The sequence below is a fragment of the Pavona decussata genome, unplaced genomic scaffold (assembly GCF_977016875.1).
Source record: "Pavona decussata unplaced genomic scaffold, jaPavDecu1.1 SCAFFOLD_168, whole genome shotgun sequence".
NCBI lineage: Eukaryota > Metazoa > Cnidaria > Anthozoa > Scleractinia > Agariciidae > Pavona > Pavona decussata.
Genome location: NW_028145579.1, coordinates 520,001 through 536,613, shown reverse-complemented (window position 1 = coordinate 536,613; position 16,613 = coordinate 520,001). Strand labels below are relative to the sequence as shown.

Sequence of the window (16,613 nt, the reverse complement as noted above, 5' to 3'; positions counted from 1 at the left end):
ACGACCTGTTCAAACGCCCCCGACATTTGGTTCAACAAAGCGTTGAACGCATGTTGGACCAAATGTTGAAACCGTTTTTAAAATTATTGAACACAGAAGCTTTCATTTAAGCATTGTTTGCATCAATCCTTTAAGCCCCAGTAGTAACGAGTATGTAATTTCTTCTCAAAATATCACCACTTAATGTAGGTTATGAGAATGAAACAAACGATCACCAAAGACAAAGTGGCGTGACGTACAAACAAATACACCAAACTAGCTATGAGTACCATAAGAAAGACAAACGAAGAGAGCATTTATTTTGACACTTGCACTTACAGGGCTAATTATCTGTTTTCTTAAAGGAAAATTATTCAACCCTGGCTAAATTTTTTACGCCACCTATATATCTCCTTTTTTTTGCACAAAAAACGACAAAATATAAATTCGTTTATAAAATATGGTAATACGACATAATACATCAGTCATTTCCAACGGTTACCCAACCAACCAACCTCCCCCCCGCCCTCCCTTCCCTAGTCCCTGGGCCGATCCCCGGGCATCATAATCTCTACCCAGAGTCCTAAGGCTCCTTAGCCAGCGGTTGGTCGCCAGGAGCTTAGGTCGATATGAGATAATGATAAGTTTATAATAAACAAGCTGGAATCGTTTAAAAAATGTAATCTAGAATGACACAATATTAAAATTGTCAGACCTAACTATGCCTAAATTAAAACCAATTGAAAAACAGTTTATGTCGAATCTCAGCCACGTCAAGAACTTTTGATAACACTCAGCTTTATTCTTCTCTTGCTGAATACCGCTGACAAGTGTCTTGTTTGCTGTCACTCAAACACAAGGCGTGGTCCATCACGTGGAATATGTACTGCTGTTCCACCACACCATGAAACAAATAGGCCCCAGGACCGTCCGCGTATATACCTGCGAATCAAATGAATGCACTTGGCCATTTCCGAGTTACTGTCAACCTCACTATGAAAGAGAGGCTAAGAGCAAAGCTTTTCATGCGAAAAAAGGATATTAAAAAAAAAAAACGGTAGCCATTTTGGAATAAGGTCTATAGCGACCAATAACTGATTGCTCTTGTTTCAACCCTCCCCCCAACATTTTATCGTATATCATAGCACGCGTTAACCGTGGTCTAATGTGAAACAAATAAATAAATAAATAATAGTAATAACATTTTCGTAGTACCCAGAATCCTCAGGCTCTTTGGTCAACGGTTGGTCGCCAGGAGAGACTCTGGGGAACTGGAGTCTTATTACCGCAGGATTTCTGCGGTTAAACAATGCAAGATGTTGCAAGGCAGCTATTAACGAATTTTAAACAAAATTCCAGTTTTCCAGCGTCTCTCCAGGCGACCAACCGCTGGTCAAAGAGCCTGAAGACTCTGGGTACGAGATTGTAGTAACGACTGCTTTTATTCAGTTAGTCAAGCCAACGATAGATATCATCATACAAAAAGGATCACAACGGATTCAAAGTCCGAATTCGGTGAATATGATAAATACTGGTTAAAAGGAAACCGAAAAGGGACAGCTTTCGGTGTTAAAAAAAGATGAAAATTGGTAAAAACGTTTGGTCTAAAGACCTTTAAATCTAATTTGTAAATTCTCCAGGTGTAGTGCCGAAACTTTTTTGCTATTTTTTTTTTTAAGTTTTTTTTTAATACCTAAGTCGTGCATTTTCGGTCACTCCCTATCTATATAATCAGCAGTTGCTCCTCCATCCACCCATCCTAATTACTCCAAACGAAAATACAAAATTTCCTCTTACACGACCTTGCTTAAGGACGGTACCAAGAGACTATGAGGTAAGAGAGCGAAGCCCTGTGCCCCATGATAATTATTTTCAATCTTTTTTAGTTCGCACCATGCTATTTTGGGAAATTAAAATCCGCCATTGAGTTTAAAATTAAATGACATCACTCTAACTGACCAATAAGATGTCGACATTAAAATAGCGACCCAAACAAAAATAGATTGATAAAAAATTCATAGGAAGAGGGCCATGTATGGGGGATTCGCTCTCTTACCTCATAGTCTCTTGACGGTACCTACTAATAAAGAAGTATTTTTGTGTGGTTTATGATTATGCGGGGAAAGCAGATCTTAGTAAGGGCTATTGAAAACCAAAAATAAATTTGTGGGTAGCCGCGGATTTTTTAAAGAGATAATTAGGCAACAATAATTCTTAAAAACAATAAAATACAAAGCCATGTATGGCGTTTTTTTTTTCTTTCAAATTGAATCTTTTATGATGTAAAGTATATGAAATAATTCATATATGAACTGCGGATATAGATGAAAGTGAGAAGTGATCATCGCAGTGAATTTTCCAATTTATGCAATTGGAAATTGGAAGCCTGAAAAAAATTCAGGCTTCAACGGGATTTGAACCCGTGACCTCCGCGTTACCGGTGCGATGCTCTACCAACTGAGCTATGAAGCCACACATTGGGAGCAAGGTCAATTGTAGGTTCCCATTTTCCCGTGAGAGGAGTGAAACGATGTAAAGTATATGAAATAATTCATATATGAACTGCGGATATAGATGAAAGTGAGAAGTGATCATCGCAGTGAGCCAATGTGTGGCTTCATAGCTCAGTTGGTAGAGCATCGCACCGGTAACGCGGAGGTCACGGGTTCAATCCCGTTGAAGCCTGAATTTTTTTCAGGCTTCCAATTTCCAATTGCATAAATTCACTGCGATGATCACTTCTCACTTTCATCTATATCCGCAGTTCATATATGAATTATTTCATATACTTTACATCGTTTCACTCCTCTCACGGGAAAATGGGAACCTACAATTGACCTTGCTCCCAATGTGTGGCTTCATAGCTCAGTTGGTAGAGCATCGCACCGGTAACGCGGAGGTCACGGGTTCAAATCCCGTTGAAGCCTGAATTTTTTTCAGGCTTCCAATTTCCAATTGCATAAATTGGAAAATTCACTGCGATGATCACTTCTCACTTTCATCTATATCCGCAGTTCATATATGAATTATTTCATATACTTTACATCGTTTCACTCCTCTCACGGGAAAATGGGAACCTACAATTGACCTTGCTCCCAATGTGTGGCTTCATAGCTCAGTTGGTAGAGCATCGCACCGGTAACGCGGAGGTCACGGGTTCAAATCCCGTTGAAGCCTGAATTTTTTTCAGGCTTCCAATTTCCAATTGCATAAATTGGAAAATTCACTGCGATGATCACTTCTCACTTTCATCTATATCCGCAGTTCATATATGAATTATTTCATATACTTTACATCGTTTCACTCCTCTCACGGGAAAATGGGAACCTACAATTGACCTTGCTCCCAATGTGTGGCTTCATAGCTCAGTTGGTAGAGCATCGCACCGGTAACGCGGAGGTCACGGGTTCAAATCCCGTTGAAGCCTGAATTTTTTTCAGGCTTCCAATTTCCAATTGCATAAATTGGAAAATTCACTGCGATGATCACTTCTCACTTTGAATCTTTTATATCTCTGAAAAATGCATGGTTACCCCAAATTTTATTTTTGAATACCAAAAGCACTTGCTAAGTTCTGCTTTCTCCGCATAGTTTTAAACCGCGTAAAAATATCTCTGTATTAGTAGGCACGACCCAAAGGAAACCAGAACGTATGCGCAGTAACAAAAGTAGGCACCGTCCATAAATTTGTACATATTTCTAAATTTTCAAACGTACCTACATCCTCCCCCCCATGGGTTTCAGAGCTCAGCCATACCGCAGACTGTTGCAAGTAGGTCTCGTCCCCCGTGTCCACCCCCGTAAGGTTTTGCCGAGTACCATTAATCCGCTCTCCGCCAGGCCCGTTGGCATATCCTAGGACTGTGTAGGGCAAACCGTCTCTCGCTTTTTCGGGTTCACTTTGTCCTGGTTCAATTGCTAGGCCAAAGATTGGGTTCCCACGCTTTGGGTAACCAGCCATGGTGAACACGTGAGAGTGGTCAGCGGTTACTATTAAAAGTGTCTCTTCTGGAATGAAAAGGAAACATCAATGTTTTAAAATTATCTTACAATGGGCTACTTTCGAAATATTAAAATTTAACCTGATTTTGAAGTCCAGAAGACATAAACAACAAAAATTAATAAACATGATTATTTAATTTCTTCTGTTTGTGTCCGCCTCTCGGCTGCTCGGCTGGCCTCGGCATCAGTCTGAATTTTGATATATTGAAAGGAACTCTTCACTAACAATAGGCACTTGTCATATTGCTTTTAGTAAACACACGTATCTATCGGTTTGGTTCGGGTATCTGTCGACAGCAATTACTTGGAGCATACAACGGCTAAACATTCGCACCACGCCGTGTTCACAGACTCTATCTATTTCTAGAATGAAGTTCCCACGATCTGAAGCTCCCACGGGATCCTTGCTAAAGGCTAAAGTGGGAAATCTAAAAACTATCTAAAATAGGGCCAAACTGTCAAAACACTGTAACATAGGTTTAGTATGGGAGTTGAACTCTCCAAGTAATGGGCTCCCGTCACCATGTAATTGTTGCTGTTGAACAAACAAACAAGGGAACGAACAAACGAAACAAACATTCATCATTTTGAAAGAACTTTCCAAAAGATCAAAATTAGCTAGCTTAAAAACATCGAAGCGTGATTAAAAGTAATAGTCTGAAATGCCAAATGAAATCGCAAAATATTTATAATTTATGTAGAGGAAGCATTTATGTAATCTGTGTCTGTTGTCATCTGTGTTTTGCTTTTCTTCATTTAGTAAAAAGTTCAGAAGAAGTAAACTCCAAAAGTCAGTTCACACGCCGAAATAACGAAAACGAAAATGCTGTGAAAATAATGTATAATCTGTTGTGTCTCGCTTGCTCAGATCATTCCGACTAATGGTTATTACCGATGCCCTGATCATGCGCGAACATACCTCGATTTGTCATTTCCATGGCCTTACCACAAGCCTTTGCCATGGCAACTGCGTCATTCAATGCACGTACAGCCTTTCCACTGTGATGGCCGTGATCAATGCGGCCCCCTGGGACCGAACAAAACAAGCAACATAGATGAACTCATAGCCAACACTATGTGTTTTTTGAGGGAAAAAACGCTACGTTGAAACAAATCAAAGGCAGTAAGTCAACAATTTTATCAACGTTTCATTAATATCTATAAAATTTATAAAGAAGTGCTGTATCCAACTTTTAGTTGGTTGGACCAGCAGGGGAAGCCGGTTAATACGGACACGAAGGGGACATACCAAAGGGTCCGTATTATCAGGGCGTCCGTACAGTGAATTCCACTGTATTTATACCAGATGGTATCGTTATGGAGCCCGATGATAACATGTGATTCCTATGTACGAAAGTCATTTGCAGCTATCTATCGGGAAAGGACATTTAGGTTTAAACTGATGTTATGAGCACTATACAACCTCCACTTTCCGTAGTGGTTTGAAAGAACAAGTAGGTAAAAGTCATGAGAGCTGAGGTCTTGTTCTTTAGCGACTGCGATTTTTCACGGCGGGGGTTTTGCTTTTTTTTCTTCGCCTCGTCTCGATAACCTACCTCTGGCTCTCCGTGGATGGATTTAATGCACATATAAGAAAAATCTGAAGATATTGTCACTTTAAAAGCAGTAAATTAAAGTAACGTAAACTAAATCTGAAATGCAAAATAAGGAGATCCGTGCTAACAAGGTTACCTATTTCTATCAAGTTACCTTCCACCATAAGAAAATATCCTTTTGGGTTTTTCTTTAAAATTTTAATCGCTTTCTCTGTCATTTCCGCAATCGAAGGTTCTCCGGCGCCATCTTTTGCTCGATCCACTTCATACTGCATGTGACTTCTCTCAAACAACCCTGATGGAGTAAATTAATGCATTCAGATGTTGTTTTGCATTTCCGCGAAATTCGTTTTCAATTCCTAGTATTAAACTTATAAGTATTAAACCGATAGTATTAAACCGATAAGCCTCCTTAGTAACCTTATGGTACTTAAGGTCGTTTCTATTCATTACATCATCCTTGTAATAACCTTGGAGGGAGATTAGCAAGATGGCGTATTTTGAGAACGTCATGACGTCGTTACCGACGAATTTTTTTTTTTTTTTTTTTGCCAAGTTTAACTTATTTTTTGCTTGGGGGTAGGGAGGGCCGGTGGATCATCAAAGCAGTTAGCATGGTAGTTTTAGGGTGCCTACCCCTGCTCCCAACCACCACCATAAGCCAACGCCCGTGCAAAACACATGTACACTTACAAAGAAACTACCAACCTATCACTTGATCGACCTTCTCTACGTCGATCTTGTCAAATTGCTCTTTGTTCCAAACATACTTCGAATTAGGATGTTTGTCAACCCACTCTTTAATCAAATTTCTGCCATCCTCTCTGTCCCCCGTTTTGTCGGGATACTCGGGGTCGGTCTCATTGTTGGAAATGAATTCTTTTCTGCCGCCCGCGAAGATGACATCTATTCCATTACCGTAAGGGTAGTTTACGAGTTGCAAAGCTGTTGCAAAACAAAGAGGAAAATTGTTAATGGAGTGGAGTGGTATACATACCGTACCCTCATTTACTCTTGCCCACACTCTTTTGGAAAGGACAGTATAAAGTAAGAAGGCCCATCCCTAGCATTTTGACAAGACGATGGGCATTAATTGAACGACAACGCGCGGAAATTAATCGGTGTGCTATAAGCATTCATATGCTACACAAAATGGTTCAAATCTGTGGGAGAAATCTTTTTTCAAATGTGAATTGGCCATTTGAATCTCTTTACGGTGGCCAATTTACTTTAAGTTACGAACTAAAGGTAAATCAACATTCATTTCTACTCCCCACTGACGCATCACCACAGTTTCTTTAGAAACTAACCCCGATACCCTTACCACACCTTACCTATGTCTGTGCAGTTCGAAGGGTCATCTTTAGCTTTCTTCAAATCTTTGTCACTTTCCCAAGTCCTGTCAGCCGAGTGAGCATACAAGGCGGACGGAGTGGCATGCATAGCACGAGCGGTAGTTACAAACCCAGTAGACATCCCTGCCTTCTCCGCCAGTGTAAGAATTGAAATGACTTTATTGTGTTCATTCATAGTCGAGCAGTAGCCTCGTTTCACTGTCTCATCCACGCCGACCACACCTTGAGGCGAACATAACCAACAGTTAACTTTTGAAATTTAAAGTAGCCAGGGACAGAAAATTATTGTTTTACAGTTATTATCTATGTGTTATTATTGTAGAACACTTGTAAAACAATTATTATTGCTACGGCTGGAAAAGTTTGTCGTTGTTGATTGAACAACAGTTTATTTAAGAAAGACAGTCACGGACGAGAGCAGTAATCGCAAGTAGACTAGACAAATTGGACACAGGAGGCGTACACAACCTGTGCTCAACTTTGTTGCATTCGACGTAGAAAGAACGCACTAATACAGATTGGAGTCAAGATTGTATGGGACAATCAACGAATAAATGGATCTCGGGACACGTATCTGGCATCCCTGGCAGATTTTGCAGGAGCGGATGACATCATCACCGACTTGGCAAAGGAGAGAAAGTCAGGATCGAGATCATCGAACGCACTCCTCCTTGATTATTACCAGTTTCTTAGAATAAAGTAACTAGGGGTATTTTATCCCCTAGCTTTCCCTGAACGGGATAGACGATAACTAATCTTACGTTTCCCACAAACGTTTTATTAAGTAGTTATGGGCAGAAAGAGAGACAATGCGATTAAAGTGACTTTAGAATGTGAACTGATTAACCAATGCAGGGGGACTTCTTGGTAAGCGACGCAAAAGCTTAAAAAGGTCCTCTTTGGACTATTGTTCGTGTTTTGTTTTGTTCTCCGGTTTATTTCAATAACCTTGTTTTAAAAGGAACCAGTTTATGTAAATAAAGTCAACTCTCTCGTAAGCGACCACCCTTTGAGCACGACAAAATGGTCGCTTACGGGAGGTGGTCGCTTACGGGAAAGATCAACAAAATAAGCCTAATACTGGATTGATTAATTAATTACATAAAAATATTACCTTAGCAGCTAAAATTAGGCAAATAGAAACTAATTTATTTGATTTTTTCACATCTATTCATTCTTCTGACGAAACTTTGTATAGCATTTTGGAACAGATCACTGTAACAATTCCCGTTTACCTACAGATCTAATTATAGCCATCTTCCCTATCTAGAAACTGTTATTATCTGTCAGCAGTCCGGGGTAGCGTCATTAAAAATTGAACTTTGTTACTTCTGAGGTAATGATTTACTAACGGCCATAAGTGATTATGTGGTCGCTTACCAGAAACAGAAAACAAAAGAATATGTCAATTTTCTGGCCTCAAAAGTGGTCGCAGTCCCTTAAGAAATTTGAGTGGTGGTCGCTTACGAGAGAGCTTTTGAAACAGTATTTAACTGAGAAACAAAACGGTTGTTTACGAAGTGGTCGCTTACGGGAGGTGGTCGCTTACGAGAAGTGGTCACTATGAGAGAGTTGACTGTATACAAAACTCCCTTTTCTTTCAAATGGGATTACTGGGAAATTCGGTAGTAGAGTAAATTCAAAAGGGATCTATTTTATGCAATTTGTGAAAACAGTCCCGTCAGTCACATTAATTTAATTCTGCAAACATTTCATGCACGCTTAACCCATGACTCACTCACCCGCGTCAGTCTTCACTCCTTCAAGATAGGCCGTTGCTGTTCCTGCGGAGTCTGGGACCTGCTGATCCACGTTATACGTTTTCGAGAGCGCCGTCCACGAAAACTGTTCCCAGCTCAACACATTCTCCTCGCCTGACTGGTTCCTCATTTGACCCTCCAAGATGCGAGAAGCTGTTACTGTTGTGACACTCATGCCATCCCCGAGGAAGAGAATCGTATTCTTGGCTGTGTTAGTGATGGGCTTCCTTTTCAGGTTGTCTTTGATAAGCTTCACGCCATCTGTAAACCATTTGTTGTTTTCTTGATTTTCGGGAAGGGTCACGATGTTGCCTAGTGGCGCGACACAAATGCAAATTAAACTCGTCATGTAGACTTCGCGTGGAGAATTAAAATTTCCAAAAACATATAAATGTGGCACAGGTCACGTGGACAAGAAACGCCATATAAAATTGTTGTGACTACTAAGGTGGTTGACACCGGTTTCCAACATTTTCTATCACTTAAACTTTGATGGATTAATGCTACCACCCTTTATCAGTTATACAACAGTAATGCTACGAAACAAATGCCTTTCATTGGTAAATAAGTCATGGCCATTTTGTTGACATAATATGTTACCATAGCGACAGTAGGACCTGTTAAAAAACCGCTAATTTTGGCTTTAAGTGGTTATGACACAAAACGAGCTCGGTGACCGCCATATCTTTTTTTATTAAGGAAATGTGATAAAACGTTTTGTAAAGTTTAAAAAAAAAAAAAACGTGTAGTGAATAGTTCAAAGCTATTTTAATTTTCGAAAATTCAAGGTGACTCTGAGCCCCTTGTCCTTTTTTTTTTTTTTATATTTGCTAAAAGGTGTATCTGAGCATTTAATGGCCATGACTTGTTCGTTAATGATTAAGCATTTGTTTGATACCGTTATTGTGGTATCAGACGATAAATGATAATATTATTGAGAATGATGTATTATTCAGTCAGTGACACAGGCACACTCGGAAAAAAGAAATCCGAGTGCTCCTATCAGGAGTCGAACTTAAGACCTTCCGATTACTAGTTTAAATCCTAGCAGTATGCAGGATGTTTGTCTCATGAACCTAGTTTAATGGCCTTAGCTCCCACGAGTCTTCTGTAGCTCAGTGGTAGAGCATCCGAACTAGTAATCGGAAGGTCTTAAGTTCGACCCCTGATAGGAGCACTCGGATTTCGTTTTTCCGAGTATGCCTGTGTCACTTTCTAGAACAATACATCATTCTCATTCATTCACCAGGCTTGAAATATATCATCACATTTATTTCAATAATATTATTATTGATCAGTCCAAGTGCAAGTGCTGGGAAGTCCTTCTAGAGAGGATAATAACGGTTAACTTTTACGCCCTTTATAAAATCATATGGACTCCCAAGGAACGGATCCCGATCCCTGTAGGCTAGATATGTATAGCATGTATTAAAATTTCTGTCTCAGATACAAGAACACGGTAGAGAAAAAGCTCGAACAACTTTAGCTAGCCTGCGTGGCAGGTGCGTGAAAAATATATAGGGCGAGAAAACAAGCGAGGAGCGCGAGGGAGGAAGACGCGCGAGAGGGTGTGTCTCGCGCGCCCCATATTTTTCTAACCGCGGCTTCACATGAAGGAATACATCGTGAGTACATGCTTGATTTACCCCGGTGGATCTAGCTGACGACTTTCATGTGGCATATTTGCTAGTCTCCCTCTCAGCCGGCCGTTTTTAGTGTCGTCAAAGAAGCAAAAACGGCTGCGAGGGAGACTACAAATTTGGCTGACTTGTTTTTAACAGCTTGTCACGAAAGAAACTTGAGTGGAGACCTTAAAGGTCATCTCGCGTTACGTCACGCTGGCGGTTTTAAAACAATGAAAGGCTTATCTGTCAGAATCTCTTAATAAAGGAAACCGAATGTTTTGAAAATAATTTTAAAAATGATTGCCTTTGTGTTTCGAGGGCGACGTCTTCGCGAAGTTCCTGATGCACTGCAGTTTGGCAAATATAAACGAGTTTCTCCTTGTAGGTTTTGTTGGGATGAGGTTTGGTGGAAATTTATGGATCTCTGTGACATCAAATGATCTGTCTTATTTATTTATGTTTTCTTGTTATCAGTTGTTATATGCTGTCCCTCCTAGATCCTTCTCGAACTCCTGGTATCAGGATAATCTCACCCCATCCCCAATCCCACACGGGTGATACCCATTGTGCATAGAATTTAGGCTAATTTGCTCAAATTGTTAATTATTCTACACGACAGCAATCACCTCACTTAATTATAACCTTCCCACTAGACTACTGCAAATCAAACTTTCACTTTAGGCAACTGAAGTCCCGACTGCGTGTGCCGGTTTTGCTTTGGGGGCGTATCAACACAGTGTAACACCTCGCAGCTTGCGTGTCCGCGAGTTCACGCAAACCCGTAACAAATCAAATTGAGGCAAAGCTTACCAGCACGCTTGACTCTGGTCGTTGACCGGTTGGACAGTGCAATTGCCAGGAGTATTGAAATAGCAACCGCCACAGAAACCGCAATCAAGAGCAGACCGTTCCTTGTTCTTGAACTAATCCCGGCCATGTTTCACTTTCTGTCTGATAAATAACTGATTTAACGAAACAAAAGATTCAGGTTACAGAATTGCAAAAGTAGAACTACTGACGACCCCTCCCCCTCCCCCGCCGTATCTTCTACCGCGCATTCAGCCACGTTGACAAAAAAAAAAAAAAAAACCGTCCCATCCAAAAAAAAAAAAAAAGAAAAAGAAAAAATGAAAAAAAAATTGTAAAATACAAAGCAATGTATGGGTTTTTTTCCAAATTGAAGCTTTATTATCTCTAAAAAAAGGAATGGTTACCCTCAATTTTCTTTTTAGATATCGCATAGTTCTTAACCACGCAAAAATATCCCAGCCTGTATTAGTAGGCACCAGCCATAGGAAACCCGAGTATCTCCAGATGCGCAGAACGTCCGTACAGTAACAAAAGTAAGCATCATCTTAGTTAATCTTGGATTAAAGTGAACTTTGATTCGAGTAAAGATTCTCTCAGAAGATTTTTGTCCCGCGGTTTTGACTAAGACGTTTCTTAACCTTTACCTTGAAATTAGACCTTCAAGCCATTTTAAGCGAGCGAGATGAAAATCTTGATTAACTTTCTATCTTTAGAACAACCGGGAGCTAGACCCGAAATTATGGTTTTAAACCTAAGTGTAAGGGGGACCAATCTACAAACCTCGGTAAAAAGAGGCAATTAGGTAGTGCAGATAACACGACTGAAAGCCACTTTATGGCAAATGAGGAGAAGAATATCCATGAAACAACCAACGTTGGGAGCTTTGCGATGTCTTTGGTTATTTCGCCGGCGAACAGTATTTTCACATAATATGTTATATCTCGCTTTTACACATTATGCGTGCTTTTGTTACTGCGCATAAGTACACACTACACATATCGAGAAACTCAGGTTTCTTATGGGTGGTGCCTACTAATACAGGGATAGATTTGCGCGGTTTAAAACTATTCGGAGAAAGCAGAACTTAGCAAGTGCTTTTGGTATCCAAAAAGAAAGTTGGGCGTAACCATGTATTTTTCAATTAAAAAAAAAAAACAAAAAAAAAAAAAACGCCATACATTGCTTTGTATTTTACTGTTTTTTAGAATAATTGTTGCTTCATTATCTCTAAAAAATGCGAGGCTACCCCCAATTTTCTTTTTGGATTTCAATAGCCCTTACAAGGATCTGCTTTTCCCGCATAGTCATAAACCGCGCAAAAATACTTCCTTATTAGTAAGCACCGTCCTAAATATTTCCTTTATATGACAGATCATCGCAGTTGTCCTATCGGTGAAAATATGGCTGATTCACTTAGTATGAATATTCCGTGCTTACTGTTTCATATTTCAAATGGCCAGTTTTCCAATCCGGAATTGCAGGTTATTTAGTAAATAAACCCCTTCAGGCGGCTGGTATGTCGGCTGATAATGTCCGCGGCTGAGAGATTGTCCGAAAAATGAATATTTGGCCGAGAAGCGAAGCTTCGAGGGCAAATGTGAAATTTTGAGGACAATTTCTCAGCCAAGGACTTTATTAGCCGACATACCAGCTAGCCAGTAAGGGGTTTATTTATTTTATAACCCTCCCATTAATTTTTATATCGGGCGAAAACCGCTCGTAAAAAAGCCGGTGCTGATCTGATGGCGGATGCGCGCGATTGACGTAAACAAGTACATTTGATTGGTTTATTGGAACTTTATTTTTCACTGTGATTGGACCAAAATTTGACAAACTGACTCAGTTTGCGTAGGACTAAATCTGAAAGTCTACCCGTAACTTTCTACACTTTCAAAGACGTTTACAGCATGTTTTGTTGACATTTTTGTACCTTCCGGAACAGCATTTACGACCCGCTTTTAATTGTAAACATGACTGGACATCTACAAACGAGTTTGTTTTTCTTCCATGTAAAATAATAAAGATGAAAAGGTGAAGCTGGCTTTTCTTCACTGGCTTTGTTTCTTTTCAATGGAAATAATAGGAGGGCAAATATCGACGCAGACGGGGGTTTTTGCGTGATAACGGTCCTGTGAATTTGCACCACGTGACGTAAAGTAGCCAATAAAATCGCGCGAAAATTGATGGGTGGGTTATAAATTCACGAAAACAAGAGAAGTTATTAAACTTATAAACGGGGAGCTATCATAGCTATGTGAATAGAAATTTTACAAATTTAAAACGAAGTTAAGAAACTCGTGGCCTTAACCTGCGTTTATCATAGCCTACTTTCTGAAAATACTTTTATAATTAGTCTGGGTTACACGCCGTTAACCGTAAACTTACAAACAATCATGGTAAGTGAGGCGTCATTAGAGTAACTTTGGACGTAGGTTAACTTCAACCTCGTTCCCGGGAACTTTGGGAACGAGGCTGAGTTAACGGTGGCTATGATTCCTGCCCATAGTAGCGGTCAGGTTATTCTTTCATTTGAACTTCTATGTGCCCAGTTCCTGGCATCCTCGAGTTGTCTATAATTGATATTTTATCCCATTTTCCATTTCTCCTTAAGATTTCTGTAATTATTTTCGCACTGCCCTTTTTTGCATTATGTACGCAACCGGCTTTTGATGAAAGAGAATGACAGCAGTACGACAGTACTACAAAGTGCGTGAGCCGCGTAGCGCCCGTGTAATGCGATAGAAATGGAATCGGCTAAGTGTCAGGCGATATTTCACGCGTTTTCGCCGGATAATTGTCAAATAACCGTCGTTCACGCGTTGTTTGTACGACGCGTAGGAGTCTGTCCAACGAAAGCGCGCGAATGGGTGTACAGCGCAACCTTGAAAAAACAGTTGTTAAATATCGTGCATTACCTTTTACAGACGCTTGAAGGCGAATCAAAGGGAATGATATAGTTTGATAATCCATAGAAGACATAGAACCAAGTGGCAAGGTATTTGACCTGAACAGCAGACATGTCACAGATTTAGTTAGACGCAACAGAGGCAAAAGTTAATTCGCCTCATTATACTTTCATAACTTGTGAATGGGGAAGCTGTATCAGGATTACCAGCACACCTCAATATTCCCCCTACTTGTTGTTATTCATCGCTACAGACGATAACCTTTATTATACCTGCCCTGAGTCCCCAACAGTGCGATAACATTAGTAAGAGGAAATTAGATAAATGACCAGTCTCGTACTTTACACGTACAGATAAAGCATTTCTCCTTGTATGTCTAAAAATCGCTTAGAAGACGACCACAAAATGAACTTATTTTGGTTAAGTGTTCAACAGGTGTGAAGCTGGTGCTCTCTTTGATGACAAGATACAATGTGTTCATTCAAGATGAGCTGACCAATAGAAGGTTAATTAGATTAAGTGTGCAATTAGCGTTTATTTCAAAATTATATGGGCCCTTTCTTTTCTTTCAGGGGTTGGTGGTTTTGGGGTTAGTTTCTGCATGGGACTAGCTCGATCTGAGACGGCAAAAAAGGTTTTCTTCTTTGAGCATTTGATTAGCTTTAACCCCCCAAAGCCCGTTTTAATAGAGGATTTTTGGTGCAATTAGTTCGCGTTTTCACTGTGATTTTCTCGCTCTTCGCTCTGCAACTTCAAATCGATACGATTTTAGGGCGATTTCAGCACAATCGCCGGATTACTTCCAACCTGCTCGAAACTTGATGCAACTTGTCCTCGTTTTTCCGGATAGCCTTGTACGTTTTGAAATCGCAGCTGCAACTGTGGTTTACGCGTGCACCGGATCGAAAAGGGCAAAAGGATGCATAAGGGCGAGAAAGAATCACAGTGGACATTGTTTACAAACATTTCTTTAAAAACTTGCTTCTGTAAACGAACACTGAAAGTAGCACACAGCGATCGCACCTATTCATGCATGAGAAAATGTTCTCAGGTAACAGTACCTTTTTTGGTCAAACCACATTTATAATAATCCAGAGATACATTTATTCTCTCAGGGACACATTTCCTGTACACAACGTTTGTAGACCAAAATAATAATTACACGTTTCAATAGCATGATAAAGAAACATTTAATTATCACTTTAATAATAAAATCTTTTCGGTATCTCCTAAAACTTTAGTTCTCATTTACTATATAGAAAATAAATACTAAATGAAAATAATAGGGCGACGTAAAATGCCACAGGGAACCCAAATCTGTGAGAATTTGTGTGAACAACTTAGTTTCAATGGCCGCTTTTAACAACAAATAAAAGCTCGGCAATACAACCGTTTAATACAAACTCTCAAGACAAGCTTGGGCTCCCTCTGGTGTCAGTACTTTTTACTTCACTGTGCAGACTCCTATTTTCCCGACCAAGACTTGCCTCACGTGGTTAGGCTCACCCAATTACTATAAAGGCGCCTTCAAACGACAAACTTAACGACTAAAGTTTGTGAACTCAGTTTGGTGAATAAAAGTTCGCGTGTGTTCTCTTTGCATGAGTTGGCAATCAGAATTCGTCGCCTTCACAGATTCCAAAGTATATTTGCCAACATACTTCAACATAACCCGCTGATCGACCATTAGGAAAACTGACTATCTGATTGGCTACAAAAGGGCGGACTAATTTTTGATAGACTGCCCTGGGAACGCGTGCAGGCAACATTGCCGAAGGCACAACCCAACTACCTAGAAATGAACTATTTTTACCTAATTTCTTAGACGAATAGATCAACAATAAAAATAAGGGAAAAAACGGAACGACGTTTCGGTGTCATCTTGACACCATTATCATTATTAACGTCGTTCCGTTTTTTTCGCTTATTTTTATGGTCAACTGTATTTCTAAATTTAATCTTATTAGAATAGATCGACCGCAGGGTTATGTAAAACAATAGACCGTATTCGTATCCTCCATATTGAACGTGAGCCAATGGTCATGGTTATGGACTCCTAGCTCCTGGAACTAGCCTGCACACGAGGCTCAAACGGGGGAATATTCACACGCAAATATTTTTGTTTAATACATTCCTCCGCCATGGCCTCCTTTGCAAGCTAGATGCAGTTGAATACCGAGAATGCGAATATAATCTATTAGACGGCTCCCTCTCAGTTTCACATCGACTTTTTAAAAGTTTGATAGTGGGCTCGGGGATCAACCGATAGAAATATCGAGCTTACGGTGCAACTGTTAATTAGTTTAGTTCTCTAAAAACCAATAATATTGCGAGACTGCCGACATTTGAGCACTTTTTAAGCTTTCTCTGCCAGATTGAAACCATGCAATTCGGTTCTAACTGTCGAGGACAAAGTGGTTCTAACTCTTGAGCTTGTAGACGAAATCCTTATGTTGACCATTCAAACGAAAGCGATCAAGCAGTGCTGTCCAGCAACGTAGCTTGAGTTTTCCGTATCAAAAGAAAAGTACAGTCAGTTTCAAGCATGTTTTCAGGTTTGAGATCGTGTGCTCTTGGGGCCAAAACTACAGCAACACTCTCTACAACGGCCACCTTCCGA

At 40.1% G+C, this 16,613-nt stretch overlaps 2 protein-coding genes across 2 annotated transcripts in view; both read right to left on the bottom strand.

The window, feature by feature from the left end:
• Nucleotides 1-278: 278 nt before the first annotated feature.
• On the bottom strand, nucleotides 279-14,183 carry LOC146464175 (alkaline phosphatase-like). Its single transcript, XM_085130099.1, has 9 exons — nucleotides 14,003-14,183; nucleotides 11,088-11,239; nucleotides 8,635-8,964; nucleotides 6,872-7,114; nucleotides 6,246-6,482; nucleotides 5,692-5,832; nucleotides 4,901-5,008; nucleotides 3,697-3,987; nucleotides 279-921 (listed from the first exon to the last, which is right to left on the bottom strand). Exons 2-9 carry the CDS (start codon nucleotides 11,212-11,214, stop codon nucleotides 779-781), a joined length of 1,620 nt encoding a protein of 539 aa, XP_084986225.1. The 5' UTR covers nucleotides 11,215-11,239; nucleotides 14,003-14,183; the 3' UTR covers nucleotides 279-778.
• A 928-nt stretch (nucleotides 14,184-15,111) lies between these two features.
• LOC146464174 (inhibitor of Bruton tyrosine kinase-like) overlaps nucleotides 15,112-16,613 on the bottom strand; it is a 30,440-nt gene continuing 28,938 nt past the window's right edge. Inside the window, exon 36 of the mRNA XM_085130133.1 lies at nucleotides 15,112-16,613. This exon is cut by the window's right edge and continues 200 nt beyond it. The gene's annotated coding sequence lies outside the window, so the exon portion shown is untranslated.